General features: G+C 35.8%; 1 protein-coding gene across 4 annotated transcripts in view; it reads left to right on the top strand.

Moving 5' to 3' along the window:
- The first annotated feature begins 4,040 nt into the window (after nucleotides 1–4,040).
- LOC110830229 (uncharacterized) overlaps nucleotides 4,041–21,294 on the top strand; it is a 28,847-nt gene continuing 11,593 nt past the window's right edge. The window contains exons 1-17 of one of the 4 annotated variants that reach the window (XM_087353108.1): nucleotides 4,041–4,321; nucleotides 5,190–5,205; nucleotides 5,844–5,994; nucleotides 6,780–6,843; nucleotides 7,387–7,493; nucleotides 8,006–8,194; nucleotides 10,205–10,378; nucleotides 12,379–12,468; nucleotides 12,924–13,035; nucleotides 13,923–14,092; nucleotides 14,667–15,120; nucleotides 15,774–16,043; nucleotides 17,453–17,616; nucleotides 17,772–17,901; nucleotides 18,133–18,222; nucleotides 19,024–19,259; nucleotides 20,650–20,826. In XM_087353108.1, the coding sequence (XP_087209234.1) occupies nucleotides 4,295–4,321; nucleotides 5,190–5,205; nucleotides 5,844–5,994; nucleotides 6,780–6,843; nucleotides 7,387–7,493; nucleotides 8,006–8,194; nucleotides 10,205–10,378; nucleotides 12,379–12,468; nucleotides 12,924–13,035; nucleotides 13,923–14,092; nucleotides 14,667–15,120; nucleotides 15,774–16,043; nucleotides 17,453–17,616; nucleotides 17,772–17,901; nucleotides 18,133–18,222; nucleotides 19,024–19,259; nucleotides 20,650–20,826 (2,621 nt within the window). In that variant the 5' untranslated portion in view covers nucleotides 4,041–4,294. Of the gene's footprint in view, nucleotides 4,322–4,361; nucleotides 4,420–5,038; nucleotides 5,206–5,843; nucleotides 5,995–6,779; nucleotides 6,844–7,386; nucleotides 7,494–8,005; nucleotides 8,195–10,204; nucleotides 10,379–12,378; nucleotides 12,469–12,923; nucleotides 13,036–13,922; nucleotides 14,093–14,666; nucleotides 15,121–15,773; nucleotides 16,044–17,452; nucleotides 17,617–17,771; nucleotides 17,902–18,132; nucleotides 18,223–19,023; nucleotides 19,260–20,649; nucleotides 20,827–21,294 lie in introns of those variants that run through there. The other 3 variants (XM_087353109.1, XM_087353110.1, XM_087353111.1) reach the window with 3 other exon arrangements.

The raw sequence follows: 21,294 nt of genomic DNA, 5'->3' as shown, positions 1-21,294 counted from the left end.
GTTACAGTTTTTAAATACCAATTGCATCTAATAGGACTATTCAGCTTACGTTGCTTCTGCTAGGTCCACAATTCTGTTGTTGAAAAAGCTTCGGAAAACAATGTTTTCTGTAAACATGACCAGTTTTATGGAAGTCCATTTGTAGGTGGATTGAGACTTCATTCACATATGCATATTATTATTATTTATTTGACTGCAAATGGGTTTTTACCCGGTGGCAGTGGTCCTACAATAAGACACAAAACAATAAGACACAACAAAACAATGAGACAGAACAAAACAATAAGACACAAAAAAACATAAGACACAACAAAAACAATAAGACACAACATAACAATGAGATACAACAAAACAATGAGCCAGAACAAAACAATAAGATACAAAAAAAACATAAGACACAACAAAACAATGAGATACAACAAAACAACACACCACACTCAAAATAAAACAACTCATTAGATTACAAAACCATATAACCTAAAGTACATAACTTAAAAATTAATACCAACTAGACATAAGACAGTAACAGTAATGAATTACATATGTCATGAACTGATGCACTCACATTTCATCAGGACCTTCTCTGCACTTCACTACACTTATGAAGCCTTCTCATCCTCACCCCATTTTACCCCCCTTTACTGCACCCACCCATGTATTCCCTTCACTTCACCTCATTTATCACTTTTCTAACCTTCTTTCTAAAAGTACTTGGTTTACAGGAGAGAGTTCCTAAAACATCAGCAGGTACCTGGTTCCAGAGTTGGATGGTCCTATTTACAAAGGAATATTTCCCAATATCTGTTCTTTGCTTTCTGCTCCTAATTTTCCGAATATGATCGACCCTGCTCAGATAATATGGCCTTTGCAATCTGTCACCTATAGCCTTCCATGCCTGTTCTCCCATGTACGCTTTGAAGAGAGCACATATATGTTCTATCTTTCTACGCTGTGCCAGGGTTTCCCAGTTCAAATCGCTCCTATGATATGCAAATTTACATGCTTTCTTTTGCACCCGTTCTAACCCATTTATCTGCCCCTCCCTGTAAGGATCCTAGCACGCTGCCCCATATTCCAGAATCGGACGCACTAGTGACGTGTAGGCTAGACTTTTAGTGTTACTATTCCCCTTTTTGAGAACACGCATTGTAAAATGAAGTGCCTTCCAGGCTTCCTTCACCGTATAATTTACTAGATCAGCCCAGCTTAAATCGCTGCTTAAGAGTATTCCCAAGTATTTACAACTGCTCACTTCCGGAATTACTTGGTCTCGTAACGAATAGTTTAGTGGTTCCTTCACCCGACTTCTCGTGAAACTAACTGCTTTACTTTTACTTGGGTTAATATGGACATGCCTTTTAATAATGTCGACCTGATGTAGTAACGACTGAAAATATTCCTCATGATAGAATTGTTCAAATCACTCTGGAATCAGTGTCACTGAAATAATCGTACTTTACTGTTCTCCTACTAGCTTAATTTTGTTTGTTTTTTGTTAATATAGAAGGATTACATCAGCAATCTTACAAACGAACTATTTCAGCCATTTGTTATCAGACTTCCCTACCTTCAATGGCCTCAACTGACTCTGGATAACTTCGGAGGACATGGATTCCTATTCAAAAGTTGTTCTCTCTGATTCCCTCTGTACGCTCCTTCAGTTTGGCCCTAACCTTTTGAATCACTCTGTATATTGTTTACTGGGAGTGTAGTTAAGTAAATCCATATTTATGTCACCACAGATGACAAATTGAACTTTAAGATAAGATAATTTTCACTGTCTTTATTAAGTCAGTTGGTTGTAGTTACAGTTTCAGAAATCATTCTGTGGTCTTTTGTCAAACTTTTGTATGTATTTATATCCATCTTAACATTCTTTTGATTTCTCTGTTTGTATTTAAAACTATATCAGTATCTTTCATCTTTGCTATCCCCTAATCGGTTTATAAAGGTAATTTATGTCATCTAACTTGCTTAAGAATTGCTCAAAATTCCCCATGGGTGCTCTGTATATGGCTAAAACATATGGTGGAAAATTCAGATTACAGTTATGTGTATATGTATATCTTTTTCTATAGAGATGCATAGAATTTGTTTAAATTCTATACAGTTTTTGATAGAAATGACCACTGATATGTGAAGTTCCTTCTGAATTGAAAGGAACCAGATGTAACTACAAATTTGACCTATGCAACTGGAACCATAGAAGAGAAACATTTTTTTTCATATACCAGTAGTATGTGTATGTGTGTGTGCATGCACACATGTGTGTGTGTGCGTGTGTGTGTGAGAGAGAGAGAGAGAATATTTTCCTTTGAATAAAACTGGAACATGAATCTGATATACATTTTTTCTTGTCCTTTCATTCTTTGTTTCTTCCATTCTTTCTTTTTTCATATCTTTCCTTTATTCCTGCACCCTTTCTAAGGTATTAATGAACCATGTTTGGGGAACAACTGTTATAATGTATGTTAATGCCCTGTCTTTTTTCAGTATGTTGACTTTGTTTCCATTATACAATTCATTTAAAATTTCTTAAAGTCACCAATAGATAGAGTTCCTTATAAAATGAAATGCCAAACGTATAGTGAACATAATTGAAAGATTTAAATAAGTAAACTTTTAAAAAATGTATTATTTACAATAATCATCAGAAAATTATTATATGATAATTAGTACATGGTTTTAATGCTTTAGAATGGCTGCTAACATATACGATACGTATCGTAAAAGCTCAGGAATGCGAGATACACATAAAGAACAACGTCTTGGAACGGAACTCGTTCGTAAACCGAGAGTTGCCTTTACACAATTGGTTTACTATTAGAAATTATAATTTGCCTACATTCCATAGATCCTTCATTGTACAAGCTGAGGATGTGGAACATGTCATAGCATGAATGTGAACACTTAGCAGATTAAGTATCAGAACAAAATTATAAATGCATACTTATTACAGCTATTTGCATAAATATTTACAGTTTTAATACTTGTCAATTGAAATAAATTCTTCTACAGAGTAGAAGGAGTAAAGTAAAAGATAATCTTTCATTGCTGACCTAAGTCAGTTTATATCATGATTTAAACTTCTTGTGTTATCTGGAAGAGTCCTGTATAATTTGATCCCTGCATAATAAGCACATTTGTGATACATAGGGGTTAGCACTTGGCTAATGGAGATCATGCTTATCCCATGTATTTATGCTAGGATTGTCAGAGTATTTTTGCAAGTTCTCCATGTTATCCACAACAAAAGACAGTAATGAAGAAAGTACTGTATACTTTTCAGTATTTTTGTTTTTATCAAATAGACTGAAAAAACATTGTTTTATGTAAATCCAAATCAAATTGTGACCACTAGTTATAAAGTACATAGAAATATCTGTGATGAAAACATATTTATCATTGACATATTTCTGGACCTAAATTTACCTCAGTCATTGTCAATATTAACCTATTTTATGGTTCAGTAAAGCAATTACAGATTTACATCAATTGAATGTTTATAATGCATATGTAATTTTTTAAGGGAACTTTCATGTTTCTGGTAAACCTTCAACAAATGGTTAAAAGTGAAGTGAGAATTATATCACTCATACTTATTTTTTTCCTCAAGATGGAGTACATTCCTTTGCAGCATAGACAATGACAATATTAAGTTTGCGATCAGACATTGTAGTTCAGTAGTTAGCTCAACTGCTTCATATTCGTGAAGTTCAGGGTTCAAATATTAGCTTAAAGACATGCTATCCTGACTGAGGTTTTTCATGGTTTTCATCATTCCCCCCAGGCAAATGCCAGGATAATACCTTAAATTTGGCCACAACTTTCCATATAATTTTCAATTCATTATTTACTTCCATCTTCTCATCTGACGCTGTATAGCCAGGACACACAAAGCTTTATTGAATAAGCCATAAATAAATAGGTTTTCAAAATTAGTAGTAGTTTGTGAGGGTTAGAAGGTAGAGTAGTAACCCTTTTACCGACTAGGCTATTGCTTCTATTACTCATGTTGATATTAATAACTAAACAGTTTACAGGTGGTACGTTGCCAACAGTTTTGACGGGAAGGAACAACCAGTGGTAATGATAGGCAATTTGGTAACTGTTCTTTAAATGCTTTTGTGCAACATAAGACGAGGATTTCATAACATTTTTTTTAAATTGTGAAATAATTTTTTCTTTAACTTGAATGAAACTGGATTGTTTCTAACAATTTGCAATAACACGACGGACCATAACCTGGCGTTTTTCTTGGTCAACGAATGGTATCCCTGAAAGTGAGAGTTTAATGTATATCGTCTCTGTGGTAGCGTCGGTAAGTGTGTGAAGTTTGTATTGTAATCTAAGTTTTTTGGTTAGTTTACTGGGTTCAATTCGTTTTCTTTGGACTTACAAATTCAGGAAAGTATTATTGTAAGCCTATTTCATAAAAAATTGTGTTAATTTTCATGGTGAAGGGGTCGATCGTTCTTGTTGATCAACATTCCCAAAGTACAACCCAGACAACCATCAGCATTCCCAAAATGCACGAAACAGACATTGACTAGTGATCCTGAAGTATTTTCCTTTGTTCTGGCAGGTTCATATTTTGAACAGCGTTTGTAATGGACTGAGAATTAATATGTCAACAGTTAATCAGCTTTTTAATAATGTGTTCGGTATTCCGCACTTTGCACGTGGTTTGAGTGTTGCGTTAGGAACACGACGCTTATAAACAACGTGTGCCCTCTAGTCATCATGAATAACTCAAGGAATAGAATTAATTCCAGTGCTCGAGCTCTTCTGTTGTAACTGGTCACCCTGTCTTTTCTTCAGGCGTACATGATCTTTTCATACCAATGCCTTATGTGCCATTGACTGCTTTTCTATTCTGCCTATGTTCAGCCGTTTCTGTTGTCCCCAGTTTCTCTAATAATATTTGAAACATTTAATTCTTTTTAATGCCAGTATTTCCGTGGCCTAATCTTGTAATATTAATTGAAGAACTTAGAAGCCTCATTGACAAAGAGATTTAATATACTCCCCTTTGCAGGTGAATACCTGCTGTCATTGTCTTTTGCTGTGTACAACATGGAGAAATTTCAAACAAACTCTGATATACATAGCATAATACAAGGCATGAACATGATGTCATCAGCTGAGCACCAACCTCTCTAGTTATTAGAAAGGTGCTTACTTTGCAGGGATCAAATTATCCAGGTAGCATGATCTTGGAACTTGGAACTCATGTGTATAAATGTGGACCATACAGGATAAAAAATTGTGGTGTACCAGATCGAAGAGTGTGTCTCTCTCTGTATACCTGATAATGAAGGAAGATCCATCCTTTTAAATATGATTTTGAAAGCAAGACACTGTCAACAGGCAATGGATAAGTCTAAAATAAATAATTTTGTAACACATAACCTAAGTGAATTGTTATGGCTAGGATTGAAACCAGGAACATTCAGAATACAATCAGAAGTATTATTATTTGAGCTTGCTTGATATCAATATAGAACTGGGCAGCAGTTTATTTATCATTATTTCTGCTAGTGTATGAATTAAGAGCCAGGGTAGCTCAGTCAGTATAGTAATTGGCTACGGGCTGGACGACTGGGGTTCAGTCACCTCTAGCCTCTGCTCTGGGGCTGACCCAGCCTCCTATCTAATGGGTACCAGGGTTCTTTCATGGGTTATATGACATTAACCATTCACCCCTATCTAGTGTCAAGGTTAAGAATGAGTAGGAGCTATTCCACCTCTCCCCCCAAGTGCCCACATGGCAAATAGTGGGACAGCTTTACTTTACTTTTAGTGTATAAATTAAACTTGTGTTACAGTGTTTTGGTTTTTAGTTTTCAGGAGCATCATGGCAAGCCGTTCACTACTACCTAATGAAGATGACTGGGACCCTATGAGTGCAGATTACCATAATCCCAGTTTTAATAACTATACTGAAGGTCCAGGTTCAAGACTGGATCGCCAGTTGCAACCTTTCAACCCCAGGTACAATTTACAACAAGAATATTTTCTGAAAGAAAACAACTTTATTGGTATTTTGAATTATCTTGGACGCTGTACAGATGTTTTGGGCTGCATGGTAGACCTGAATTTTTTACTTTCACCCACTGTAGAGCTTGTATGTCAGCAGAATATCTGAATCTGAGTTTGGAATTTTTGCTTAGGATAGCAAAGTATACTTCTGGATTCATCAACAGAAGTGACCTCTATTTCAATATAATTGCATCACATTTGCTTTCATATTCCATAATCACAAAATAATATGAATGTCACATTTGAGATCACAACTGCTTTCAAGAAAACCTAAACAAAGATTGTTGTTAATAAAGATAGAAGTGTAAAGAAATCTACCAGAGATAGTATCAGTCAGTAAACTTTTGATCACTGGTTCCATCTAGTAAGAAGCTTAAATTATTCTTAGCTACATATTTCTTTAACAGCTACAAATTAACCAAGGATGATAAGAGAAATGATTAATTTTCAAACATAGCTCAGAATACAGCTTGCTGTAATCACAACACTAGGATGATATGCAGATTCTGTCTTTCTCAACTTCTATGAAACTAATTTATATTTGAATTCTTGTGGTTTGATAAGTTTCCAAACAAATCACTTGAAAATGTGAGGGTATTGACTCAATTCATCTAGGTCAGGTTAGGGTTGAATGGCAGCCGCTTATGAACTGTTCACTAACAGGGAAATAGTGAAGAGGTACTTATTCAGTTTTGCTTGTTTCTCAAGTAACTGTCAAAGGATTTTCTTATTTTCAGGCTGGAAAGGGAAAATACTGTCTTCAAACTGTACATAAAGAATGTTCCTCCAAAACTGACAGAGGTAATTGATTTATACACAACTTTCCTTTACTTTGTACAGGCTTGCAGTATCAGCAAGCCCATGTTTTTCCCCTTTAGTAATGTTTGAACCATTTGATGAATTTTCCTGAAACATCTTATATGAACATCATGTCCCTAGAAGTTCACACATACACATGATTTTCTACCATGAGTGATTACAAATTGGCACCACTTAATGTAGTGTCCCAAGGTGTTGTGAGATAACAGTTTAAGTTTTTGCTACTTTTGGTAAAATAATTTTATTTAAAATGTATAACCGGCATGGAGGCTATGTATATTTTAGTTTCCTCTATGTTATGGGTGATAGATAATAGACTATTGGGACTAGAATGTGAAGTTTTGTGCCATGATATTTTTTTTATGTAAATAGTTTCAAAATTAAATATTTCACTTCCTTTGAAAATTGTAGTAATTAAGTTATTTCTTTAATTTGAATTTTTTATTTATAGAATTGTTGTAACTTCATTTCTTTTCCTTGGTCATTGTTTTGATGTGATGTGTAATATTGTTACATTTATTTCAGGATGGTATTAGAAACATATTCCTGAATTTTGGAACTCCATTGGCTGTATACAGGCATCCTCCAGGATGTGGTCTTGGTTGGGCATTTGTTTCATATGCATCTCACAGGTAACATATATAAAAGCATTGCTATGGAATGCTGGATTACTCTGATGTACAGAGAATCAGTAGCTACATTCTACAGCCTTTACTATTATTTTATTACTGTTGCCTATTTCTTCTGTGAAGAGTGCCCAGGTGATAACTAAATAAACCTGTGATCCTGAAATCCTGACAATTGTAGAACAGTGTTTTCAATTTGACCCCCCCCCCCCCTTCCTGTTCATCTGAAAACCTGATTTTCCAGCCTTTAGTGTGATCTCCTGTTTCCTACTTGCCCACTACATAAATCTTGAAGATCTCATTCAGGACGTTTGCCAGGGATCATAAAAAGTTTCAAGAACCCAGAGGAAGAACTGGGCCAGAGCAGAAGGAAGACATCATGGAACATTGTGGCTGACTGAACCGGTTCTTCCTTCAGTGGTGGAACAATATGATTGTAATTCACTTTAGCAAAGAAGTTGAGAGATTAAAATAATTTTGCTTTATATAATAATTGTTATATCTGTTATGTGTTCTAGGGAGGCAGAACTTGCTATCCGAGAATTGAACAGTGCACCACCATTTTACTTCAAAGTACAGTTTGCCTATAGCATAAATGACAAAGAACGCATTCGTAGAGAAAGAGAAGATGAGGAGATGCTGAGAAGAGTTTTGGATTCAGAACCATATCCAGTCTATTCTGAAAGATCATTTGTTCCCTTCAACAGGTAATCACAATAGGTAGAAAAACATTGTAATAGAGGATATTCCGTGTAATCTTCCATGACAGCCTGCCACAGCATTACTGAGTACTGGGAAATGAGTTAGTCGTAACGGAAAAATAGGAATTGTGTGGTAGTAGGTTGGTTCCAGATTAAGTGATGTTAATCCTTGTTTTGGCACCATGTGAACTGGTCAGTAGATGTCATTTCCAGTCCATGTGGCACCAAAACCCAGAAGATTACCATCATCTTCATAAACAGTATGTTATGAAAAGGTTCCATTTATTCCCATCAACAGGTAATCAAAATGTGCATTCTCATGATTAGCTGAATATCTGCCTGTTGATAAAACACTGCAGTGCACTGTGTATAATGCTTAACCCATTGCCGGACATAGCGCTGTAGAACGTTCAGCCATTTAAATTGCCACGTTGGCCTGAACGCTGTGTAACACTCTCCATGGCAAAATGCATTTTGATGTTATCTAATGACTGAAGATTTGAGTTCTCTTGAATGTGGCTGCTGTTGTTGCATTTTCAAAGCATTGTGCCTGTGTAGGATGCATTGTGCCTGTGTAGGCAATAATTATTTAATAAATAATAACATTGGCATCATAGCATCTTTGTTCTTGATTTAGCTTAGCCCATCTGAGTTGTTATTTCAGTGTTGAGATCAAGATCTAAATCCCTTTCTGACGTTTCTTCTATTTTATATGACAGTGCAATTGGGTGTATTACTTGTTCAGTCAGACAAGAGCTGTGAGATGCACGTGAGGGAGGGTAAGGACGCTGTCTGCTAGTGGTAGTGGGACACGTAGGGGAACTGTTCTCTGTACTACTAAACACAAAAACATAAATACAGGTTGAATTACCTTCATTGGCTGATGAATGTTTAACAAATCTTCTGTTCCACTTAATTCCCCATCATCTTCTGCAACTTCTTCCTCCCCCTCCTCTTTCTCACAACTGCTGTTATCACTGTTGTTTTATAAGTTAACTATAATTTGTTCTGAAAGCAAAAAAATAGACTTGCAGTGGGACACGACTTTATTTGAGGACGTAGAACCTTTCGAGAATGTACAAGGTCCAACCCATAATCTTCTCGATGTGATGAAAATTAATGTTTCAAATTATTTGTAGACAGATCCTTTTTGAGATGGTAGCATATGAAACAAACAAATATGCTGCTTTATCACAAGGGAAATGATTCCAACAGGGAAGAAACAAATGCAGAAGAGATTGAAGCTTATATTGGAATCTTGATATATATACATACATATGGGAATCATCGATCTTCCACATGGATATTTCAATTGGAAAATGTACCTTTGTTTTTTTCATACTGTGTTCAAAGTAATTAGAATATCATGTGATAAATGTACAGCAGTGATTTTCTTATGAATATGAATACAGACAAAGCAAATTCATCTCAAATGGATAATACTCATGCAAGAGGATGGGTGGTATAAAACATGATAAATGTGTGGTGTTTTCTAGTGTCATCTTGGCACTGCAAAACAGTTATTCTCTAGGCCACTACCCACTCTAGAAACATGTTACAGTACTACTACTATTACTACTACTACTACCACCACCACTACTACTACCATCACCACTACTATTACTACTGCTACTACAAAAAAAGCATATTGCCATATGTGAGGTCGCACAGTGTGATAAAACAAAAAACATGATGCAATGAAACAACTGAACTACCCAGCCTAAAGAAGTATTCATGGTAATAGTAATAAAAACATTTGCCCTGTTCATAAAACCTAAATTATAAGACAACCCCCATTTTCTAGAAAATTAATTAGGACAAACTTTTAATCTTATATTTCGGTAAATATGATATGTAGACTTAATTTCTGACTTGTGTTTTGGGTTGTAAGGTATTTACTCTACATTACATTTTAATCTAGAGTAATTACACATTAAAGGGAAACCTGTGTGAAACAGAAAATGTTGAGGTTTCTTAGGATTCTGTTATAAGCAGCAGTACAATATGTATTTTCAGGGGTGTTGGACGAGGTCGTGGAATTCCATTGCCACGACAGATGATAGCTGGATGCCGCCCAGGATTTGATCAACTAATTTTCTCTAATAATGACTTTGCAAATGGAGAGAACGCTGAAGAAGATATGGGTTACTTCTCACCCTATGTGCCTGGAACGTTTGATGAAACAAACAGGTATTAAGTGCTGTTTATAAAGGAGGGCTCAGTATTTCCTCTTCTCATACCTGCCCCTAATTTTTATTCTTTAAACATACCCCTCACCTATATGATCTGAAGTTAATAAATAGTATAACTAAATCTCTGGTATTAAAATATTATTGTTTGATACTTGGTCAGTATAGTGACTGGATGACCGGGGTTCGATCCCTGACCGCAGAGGATTTTTCCTCTAGCCTCTGCCTCCAGACTGGCTCTGGAATCGTGAGCTATTTCTATCCACATCACAACCTGTTTCCCTGTTACCTACTGTAATGATATTCTTCCTTCTGCTTCTACATAAAGTGGAAGTAGATCCATATTTACTGTGAACTGATTTTGCTTTGGTGTAACATATACAGTGAAACCTCTATCCATCGTTCCCGGATGCATCGTCCGTTTTGTTCGGTCCCGAATACATCCCATATAAAATAATGTTACATTTTCCCGCTTCTATCGTTCCTCGAACTATCGTTTTATCGCATCGATCGTTCAAAAATCTTAGTCCCGGCCCACAATTTTCCCGCAATGATCATTTCTGAGAATTTAAAATGCTGGGTTCAGAGATAAATTAATACCGAAAGACGCATAATGTTTTTGGAATACACAGTAGCTGTAACCTGTTATGTCGCCCAACCAGCACATTCTTTTGGAATGAGGGTCAGCGGTGCAGGGGTGATAGTTGGAGTGAATGGCAGTGCTCATTGTCAGAAATTTTACGATTTTAATTAGGGTGCACTCATATTTCGTTCCAGCGATGCCAGATGGCATGTGCAGTGTGAATTTCTTCACAAATGCTTTTATTACAAGTACAAAGGAAAGGCTGGCGGCACTTTTCATTCTTCTGGTTTATCTCGTTTCCAGCGGTTCAGGGTCTTCTACAGCTACGTTTCGTTGAGTTCGGCAGTAATAGTATTTCCATTCTTCCTGTTATTGTTCGCGAAGAGGGTGGGAGTGGTGAGGAAGAGGAAGACGACGAATGCGAGCCCGAAGCTTTGCCGAGTTTTGCCGAAGCACACCCTGCATTGGCAAAAGTGAAGTCGTTCTTTTATGCGCTTAATATTAGTGAACGTGACAAGGAAAACATTTTGAACGTGGAAAGTGCTCTGTTTGGTCTAAAACGTAAAGTTTCGACAAACCAGTTGTCCATTAAAGACTTTTTTGGTAAAAAGAAGTAACTTTGAAAGAGAAACATTGTTTTTTTTAAATTTTTAATGCTTTCCCGCATCTATCGTTTTCCCGCATTCATCGTTTTTATTTCCCACCCCCGCCGAAAACGATGCATCGAGGTTTCACTGTACTTTTAGTCTGGCATGTTTTTGTTACCTTTTATATACAGGGCTATTCAAAAAGATTGTCGGGGTTTTGTGAATTTTTGTGGGGCAATGCATTAAACATACGACTATTATCATTACACTGGTGGATAGAGAAACTCTCAAAGTTTTGCTCTGTACCGCCCGCCATCCAGTAGTTACGCGATTGGCCGCCAGGTGCCAGATTTTGCAATATGGCGTCTATTGGTAAGAAGAAGGCTTTTTGTACTCTCGAATTTCATCAGAATCTGTCCGTTACCATTGTCCAACGGCACTTTCACACGAAATTTGGGAAGGATGAAGTATTTGTCCTCCCTCTACCTGCGACTATCCTGGATCTGAAGGTACGTATCAGAGCCGCCATTCTGAACATCACTGCTGACACGCTAGGGCATGTATGGGAAGAAATGGACTGTCGTGTAGATGTCTGCAGATTGACAGAAGGTGCACATATTGAGCATTTATAATTCGTGTAAAAACACTTTGAGAGTTTTGCTACACAATAAAACAAGATTAGTATTCCTACCTCAATTATACTAAGTGTAGTGATTTTTTAAAACCCCGACAAATCTTTTTGAATAGCCCTGTGTGTATATATATATATATCCCCTGCCTCATTTCCAGTGTCTGATTGTGACACTTCATGTTATGTCTTTTTCTGTGCAGGATGGTTATGCAACAAGGAGTAAATCTCACTTTTAGTTCTTCAACTGGCAGACGTTCAGTTTCCATGGGCCGTGGATATTTTCCAGCTAGGTAATATCTTGGTATATGTTTGGAAACGTATATAGATTGGATTTATATTTGGTTTTTGTTAGTTATTAGTTATATCATATTGGGAAGTCGTTGAAATGTTATTGATAATTCTTACTGTAAAGGTTTGTTGTTTTCTATCATGAGATCTATGGTGACACTTCTGTAGCTATTTTATAAAATACAAGGGTAAATTTATATTAAATATCATGGCTTAGAATAAGAACTGCAGGCAGGCTTTTGTGATCATGATAAAGAACATTAAAGTTTTGATGTCAAGATTCGATATCATAATTATACTGATACTCTGTTAGCACTGAAAAGTGTGTCTCTAATAAATTACAGTGATAGTGAATAAAAGCTGTTGGTGTTAATAGATATTAAACATTTAAAAACTTGATGGTAAGAAAGAAAAATGTTAAAGTATTTTGTACTTATGAACACAATTTTTGTTTTAGTGAAAGGCCTTCAGTTGGTAGTGATTATGATATTGAGATTAATAGATCTGTGAAAGAAGAGAAACGTATACTGGCAAATTCAATGGATCGGATGTATGACCAAGAGTGCAATGTAAGTTTAGATTTTGAAGTTTGTCTTAATTTGGTATTGATGTGTACTGGAAACCCCTCAGTACAGGTTTACCATGAAAAATTCCTTGCAATAGGAACATTCCAAAATTAAAGCAGCTGCTTTTTTCTTCTTCTTTTCCCTTTCCACTTTCCTCAGGCTCTATGTTGAAAATGGGGTTTTGTTCCTAAGTGGGTACTTATAACCACAAACTTGATGGTTACAATTTTTTTTATTATTTAAGAGTGAAGTAAAATTCTATTAACCTACAACAGAAATATAAATTTAAACATAAACATATGGCATTAGCAATAAATTTACATGGAAAAAAACAAACAAATATTTAATACTTTTACTCTTAAAAGTTTTCTGAATGTTACTTCTTTTCTTCATCTTCCCCCATTCCTCCTCAAGTTGTTTTCACTCTTGTAGGTTGACTTTTGCTTTAGAGTTTTCAACTGTCTATCTTCCCATTGTACCGGATGTTCCAAAAAGATGAAAACACACATTCAGTGTGTACACCAGATCTGATTTAATGCCTGCTAATATGACATGTTGTGGAAACAGTTTGAGTTTAGGATATTGTTCTGAGTTGTAAATTTTATCTTAAATAATGTGATGTATCAGTAAAATATTTTCCTATAGTGCATATAATTTCTAGCTATTTAACAATGTCTGAAATTCTCTCTGACCACCCAGCAGAATTAATTTTTCACACCTGGTCTAGGTAGAGGTATTTGAAAGAACGTAAGCTTTATAAATTGTTTTGAGAACTTCTCTTTCTCCTCCTACCTCTTAACTTTTTTTTTCTTCCCACCCTCCTCAGTTTTGCTATTTGTAAATAGTATCTGTGCCATAATAATCAGTATGTGTGTGCTATTGCTGTGCAGGGCTGGTATGAATATGGACAGAAGGTGGACATGACAGGCCTACAGGGAAATTGTGTATACTGTGAAAGGACAACCACCTTGTACTGCCAGCGGTGTAAGTCTTGGTATTGCACACGGGAATGTCAAATGAAGGACTGGCCTCACCACAAGACACATTGTTTTCAAATACTGTAAGTGATGGTGTTGTTTGTAATATTCAGTTAAATCTTAAGAAACAATTTGAACTTTTGTGGCTGATAGATATTTTCACAGAAAAAAAAGTCATTACATGTATGCCAAGCTGTAGAGGACAGATCTGTACACTGAACAAACAGGATGTGCCTCAAAGAGTTAATGTTTTTATAAGTAGAGACTAGCTTTGCAAAGGAAATCTGTACATAATTTTTCATACAGTAACTAAAAAACATTTTTAGTTTTATTTTATTTTACTTTGCTTTTTCTGTTACTCTCTATTTTGATTTTATTTGTTTGTTTAGTTCTTATGTTGGGATATATGGTAATCTTTACTAAGAGTTAACATGTCATTTGGTTAGGGTTTCAGATTAACAGGGCACGCTATCACTACCATATACCACCTATCCTGCCTGAATCCTGTAGGTGTACTGCAGGATATTTTCCCAGGAATAAAGTGGCCAGAGCATGATGATATCTCAGAATGAGTGGAATTTTACCTGCACAGAATGTTATGCCAGTTGCTACATAAATGATATTAGTTTCCCATTAATACCATGTGTATGTTTTCAGACCTCGGGGTGGTCCTTCAAAATCACCTGTCTCACAGCAAAGTTGTGTTTCTGCACAATTCTCTGATAAGAAACAGAGACAGGAACAAAGGCTAAAGAGGAATAGCATGAGCCAGGACATTATACAGAATAGACATGACTCTTCTGATGGTGTTGGACAAGGTGACAGTAGGATTAAGTCACATTTTGGCAGAGAAGAAAAGAACAATGCAGATTCCAAGGCGAATCAATCTAAACAAACTATTCGTGATTGTCAGGATAGAAATGGCCATATGAACACTCGGTTCTCTGGTAGTAAGAAAGATGGGTTCATATCAAGTAACAGTTTTAATAAAGATCTACCTGGAAGTCCAGAAGCAAAGAGGGGCAGTGTGAATAAAAGACTTCATGTTGGAAGACATGTGGAAAGAAATGGACATACTTCATTGGGCAGTAATGATACCACCTTTCCCAAGGTATGACTTGGTCTCCTATTATAGTATCTTTTGTAATTTAATTTAATTGTTTCATAGTAGGATGTACCTGTATGGATTATGCTATATCTCAGGTGATCAGTTGCTTGCTTCTCACTACAGAGGCCCAGGTTTACACCCAGGGCAGTCCATGTGGAATTTGTGGTGGACAAAGTGATACTGGGAAAGGTTTTTCTTGAAGTTATTTGGTTTTCTCCTGTCAGTATCATTATATTGCTTTTCCATATTTACTCATGTATCATATGGAGGCTGGACAGTGTGCCCATTAGTGGTAGCAGTTACGTACAGACAATCTCTGCCCTTCACAACAACAGAACAATAAGGAAAAGTCTTAAATCAAGGGATGCTAAATGTTTCTTTTCCTGTAATGGACTCTGTGGTACAAGATTGTTCTTCAGATAATAGTTGTTTATTAAGAAAAGTTGTGCAAGTTTGTGGTTATCACTTTATATTTTTTCCCGCTGCTTCATTCATTTCTTTAAGAATTTGTTTTTGTGATAATTTATATCTTACATTTTTCAGTGGCAATTTTGTAACATCATAACTAGGATCGTATATGTATGTATTTCAGTTTTCCTAATTTCAGTATCTCTGTGTGCTGATTGAGTTAACATTTCCTCATTTTATGTCACCAGATACAGCAAGAATCTGTACTTGTCAACTCTTCTGTGAACACTGGACCAATACAGGAAACAGTCAACTCACTGTCAGAAAGAATGCAAAACAAAGCTGTAGTGAGTAAAGTCAATCTCCCTGCTGTAGCAGCTGATGCTGTTAAGAAGGTGAAGACTCCAGATACTGAAGTATCCAGTGTGGTTAACAAGATGGAGACTCTAAATCTGAGAGATTCTACCACTGTTGGCAGTAGGAAATATGAGGAATTGCCAGCGGACAGGTTTACAAAGGTAAAAGATTTTGGCTGTCCTCAATACAGTGCAACCTTGATACACCAAAGATTACAGAATTCAGAAAAAATATCTGTTGTAATGGGTGCTTATACAATTTGAAAATTGTTAAAATAATCTACAAATAAGTTAGGTTATGAAGTTTGCTGTTTATATTTTATTGAGTTGCTAATTACATTACATGAAAAGAATCGAGTTTAATTCCATATTCAAGTCTTCGGTTTAATTTTAAACAAGTGAGAAGTTTAACATTTCTCATATCTACTTGGCTTCTCTTGTGCTTTCATGCATACTACTGTGCAAACACACGTTCATTGCTTGTTTCACATGGCCATATTGATTGACATTTCACATTCCAGTTGGCTGGTTGCACTTATCTTGTCACTTTTTGATATTTGAGCAGTTAATTGAATATTCTGTCATCCTTGTTTACTTAATTTCATAATTATATTTTCTTCTAATTATTTCCTGAAAATTGATGCATAATCTTACCATGATTAAAGCAGTATACTTCACTAGGATGAATATTTACATAACCTTTAGTACAGAATGTTGCTGTCTGTAGCACAGATAGGCTGTCCTTTGTTTCATGTAAGCTTGCTCTTTGAAAGTGTAGCATAATTGCTGGGGCAAGAGCAGGAACACTGATCAGAATGTAGTATTGATGAGTGGGGCCTCCCTTGCTGCAACAGAAAGTGGTATTTTCATTTCAGATTTTTGTTATAAAATAATGAGTGCATAATAGCTCTTCAATTTAAAGATATGGTTTTCAGCCAATTCATATTTTCACATCCTATTACTCTTAAGATCTGGTTATTATCATCCCATCTATTCCCCAAGTGCTCTCTAACCTTTAGGTTTTTCAGCCAAAATATGTATGTATTTCTTGTTTCCCACATATATATTACAACCTCTACGCATTGTCCTTCACTTTATCCACCTTGCAGTATTACATCTGTTCTCTCATCAATCCTAATGTTCTCTAACATACAAACTCTGTTTTTTTGCTTAGAGTGAGAGACAAAATTTTATATCCATATAAAAACTGATTAAATCATAGTTCTCTGGGTGTGTGAAACATCTGCCAAACTGTGGATGGTTATTTACTGGCTTAAAAATCTTTAATGTGAAAAATATTCCATCAACATTGCTTGAAATCTCAACCATTACATAGTTCCAATAGGTGGAAACTGAAAGAAACATGCATATTAAATTAAGTTATTCAGTCTGTAGGGGAAGAAGAGGAAGATTGTTTTATGTTAGAGAACACAGTATTTTTCCCTTCACTTCATATTTCCAGGCATTTTTGTGGATCTGTCCTCTCCAGGTTTTCCTTCTTCACAAGTGAGCCTTGAGATGTAATCCTGGGCTAGAAGCTGCTGTTGAATGGTATATTCTGTTCTCTCCAGGTGAAGGTAACAGTCACTGTAGGACCTGTGGAATATTGGGTGCAGTCTGTGGAGTCAGAGTCAAATTTGTTGCATGTGATGGGTGTTCTGTTTACTGAACCAGAATTGGCTCCATGCGAATTTCAAGTCGGTGCCATGTGTGCAGCACTGTATGAAGGTCACTGGTATGTACATCATTGGGCTTTTCTTCCCCAGATTTGTTATACACTTGCTCTTGCAGTTAATGCATAACATTCCCACCAGGTTCCTTCACTGCATTAATTGCTTTCTAGCTGTGAATCTGTGAATGTGTTAGTACTTATTTTGTACTGTGTTGCAGGTACAGAGGTAAAGTGACGAGTGTGACACCTGAATTGAAGGTGTTTTATGTTGATTTTGGTAATGAAGAAGTGTGTACTCCTGATCAGCTGAAGGCCATGCCTTTGTCTATAGTGGACATTCCTGCTCTGGTAAGTATTCTTATTATTATGCTGATGAGAGAAATTTCTAAGGTAGTTTACCTTGAGTGGATTTGTCAAACATGCCTTGTGGTCTGAATGGATAAAATTCACAAACTTATGAGTGATTGGCATTCTTTCTCACTTCAGCAGGAAGCAGCAGTTTTTATAATGCTATGTTAATAACATACATAGCAGATTAGCGAGTGAAAATATTTTATTTAAAGTCACTGTCTCTCTTAGGCGCTGAAGATCAAGCTTGCTGAAGGAACCTCAGAAAAATACAGTATGCTAAAAGTAGATGATGTCCTGTTTGTAAAGCCCGTGGTAAAGGTATGTATTAATTTGTTTATTAGTCTCTACATCAGTGACATAGGCTCAGTACAGGCTCTGAGTCATATTGTGTATATTGTATTTACTCAGTACATTTAAAAACCTATTCATAAACTTCTGCCATGTTTCAGGAATAGTTTGAACTATGTTAGTTCATATTTTGCCTGTGGTGTGTTGTAATTAAGTATTTGTAGTCAACTTCTTTTTTCATCAACCTGCTGTATACATCAAAGGCATCCATTACCCATATACAGTGTCTTGTATTTGAGAGTATTTTAGAATTTCTTAAGGAAATTTATTCAGAGTTAAGTTTTTGTGTTAATGAATCAAAATATGTGGTTTGCTTCAAAATTAGTGCCTTTAGTAACTTTTGTTGGTGCGGCATTCAATACGCATTGTCTATGTCTGTCCCCCGGTTTACAGCTGCAGAGAGGATAATAAAATATTTATGCACAAATGTGAAGTATTCACAGTTTATAATTGCCTTGATTAGAACACACAAAAGACAAAAAAATTCCTTTTGAATCTAACAGTGTACATTATAGACCACTCACAGTGTTTTTATGTATCAGTTTGTACAGAGATGGTGCCAAGAATTCCTTTATTGCTGAACTTTGTTTGCATGGGGGGGAAAAGGAAATTGCACCATTTTAATGTAAAACATATGCAATTGTGAAAATTTCCTTAGAACTTTAAATTCTGATTAATATTGTTGACATAGCCAACCAACTTAATTTTCTTTGATAGAAGTGTAGCAGCTAACAGTCTGCTAAAATTCCTTTCTTTTCTTTTTTTTACCAGACTTCTGATGGTGCTACCTTAGTTCTTGTTGATGGAGAATTATATGAGCCTGCTGCTGCAGTTGTGCAAGAAATAACACCACCGCCTGCTAACTCTGTACCAAAAAAGTCATCTGTAGCTGATGAAGCTATCTCTGAAACTTCACCACCCTTTTCTCCATTAGAAAATACTCTAGCTAAACATACTTTACAACGACCGAAGCAGAAGTTAGAAATGGTTTCTGTTAAACAAACAAGGTATTCCCCCCCAAATAAGCATGAAGTATGTTTGTCCTAGCTAGATACAGACCCCATCCAGCCATATCCTCAGTGGGTACCTGAGGTTCTTTTCTCTGGTTGTATCTTGATGCTGGCACCTCATTTCTGCTATTGCCAGCAGAGGTTAAGAATGTATAGAGCGAGTACGTTAAGAAATGTTATGTGTATCATTGAAAACAATAAAGATAAAAGGTTAGATTTTATTAAAATAATTTCATTAACATAGGGATCTAACAACATTGAATGTGGTTATGTTCAGTCATTTTCTTCCAGAGACTGTCTTCAATCTTATATTATAATAGACAAAGGTATAGTGCTTTCTGTCTTTGAACTTCATGCATTATCTTTCTTTCTTTTTCTTTTTTTTATCTCTTAAAAATCACTGTTTTGAAAGATGGATCTTTCTTTATCGAAGGCACTGTTTTGTTGAATCTAATAGACTGAGCTGTTCCCAATATGTGGACACTGAGTACTGAATACTCTGACATATATAGGATGTCCCACAACAGAATGTCCATGGCATGCTGTTGCAGGACACTTGGTTACTCTATTTGGAGGACTTTATGTGCAAGTTACAAACTACTGTTAAATTATATTAATGCCTTTCAAAGACATTGATGACACAATGAAGCTGTAAGAACACTTGCAGTATTCAATCAGCTAAGCTATCCTCGAGTTATCACTGATTTGGTTACTTGCTGTTAAAGAGGAGGTGAAAAGGATTGAAGAACATATAATCTGAATACAGCACATACGAGTATATATAAGCCATGGTTCTTCTAAACTAATCAAATAGTTTCTGTTGAAATTTGTTCCTTTTATTTTTCAGCAATTTGATTTCACTGTGCAGTATTTTAATATAAAGAACATTAACTGTGTGCTGTGGATTGTCCCCCTTCATATTTTGAAGTGTTGTGTGGTTATTTTAAAAGTAGTAGGCACAGCCACTTTTAAGAAAAGGTACTCTTAAAATAAGTTACATATCAGTGTGTATTTTTTTTTTTACAATCACCATAAAGGAGTTTCTGGATCATGGTATTTTTATCTGTTTTTCTCCATTTGTGAACATCAGATGATTCTCCATTTTAAATGAAAGTTAAATGTAAAGAAATCTCTTAATATAATCTGCTAATTTGTTTGTGCAAGGAAAAGATTAAATTAAATTAAAATTAAATCCTTGGCGTAACAGCTCCAGAGAGGGGGGAAACATATATGAACCCTACAGTGATGTTTCACTGAACTAGTTATTAGAATGTTGTATGAGAGCTGTGTAAATAACATTTAATGTTCATGTGACTTCCATGTTTCCTCCTATCTCCTCTGTAGATGACTGCAATTTTTTATTTACCATCATTTCATTATTTTTCAGCTTTGCAGTGGATGGCTTGAAGGTTGGAATGCAAGGTGGTGGCCAGTTCAGACAACATTTGACTGATGAAGGTTTCACTGTTTCCATTTTGTATCCTGATGTTAAAGAGAAGTATGTTGAACTATTTGAATACCAGCACAGGAAATGTGCGAGTGCTCCAGTGGACAAGACGTACAAGTAAGTAAACAGCAACTTTCCTTGCTGTTATGGTGTTGGACCCAAGCATAGGCAGGCCTTGTTTTGACTACTTTCATGCAAAAATATGCAAAGAACTGTTTACCCAGAATCATTTTGCATTATATCTACATTCAAGTAAGTCAGTGGTTGAAGTGCATGCAAATATATTTTTGTAAATTTTTCATTTGTACTTCAGTGATGAAAAATAGTTCCCTAATATCAGGAAGCATGTATTTTTAATGTCAGATTTGGCAGTAACTATTGTTTAGAGCATCTGTCCAGCTTAATGAAGATTATCAGATCAACAACATACTGTTAAAGACTTTGAAGGGTGCAGCCAACTTCAGGTTAAATGACATACTAGGTCTGTGAGTAATCTCTATACACAGAACTAATAGCACAGATACATTTTCCCTTGTAAGTTGATGTGTTTACTTACTGATGATCAAATTTTTGCTTCCAGATTTT

The sequence above is a fragment of the Zootermopsis nevadensis genome, unplaced genomic scaffold (genome assembly GCF_977971745.1).
Source record: "Zootermopsis nevadensis isolate Lab colony 2312 unplaced genomic scaffold, Znev_1.0 Znev_ptg000021l, whole genome shotgun sequence".
Lineage (NCBI taxonomy): Eukaryota > Metazoa > Arthropoda > Insecta > Blattodea > Termopsidae > Zootermopsis > Zootermopsis nevadensis.
Note: the sequence above shows the minus strand (reverse complement) of the source record. Positions and strands in the feature narration are given on the sequence as shown.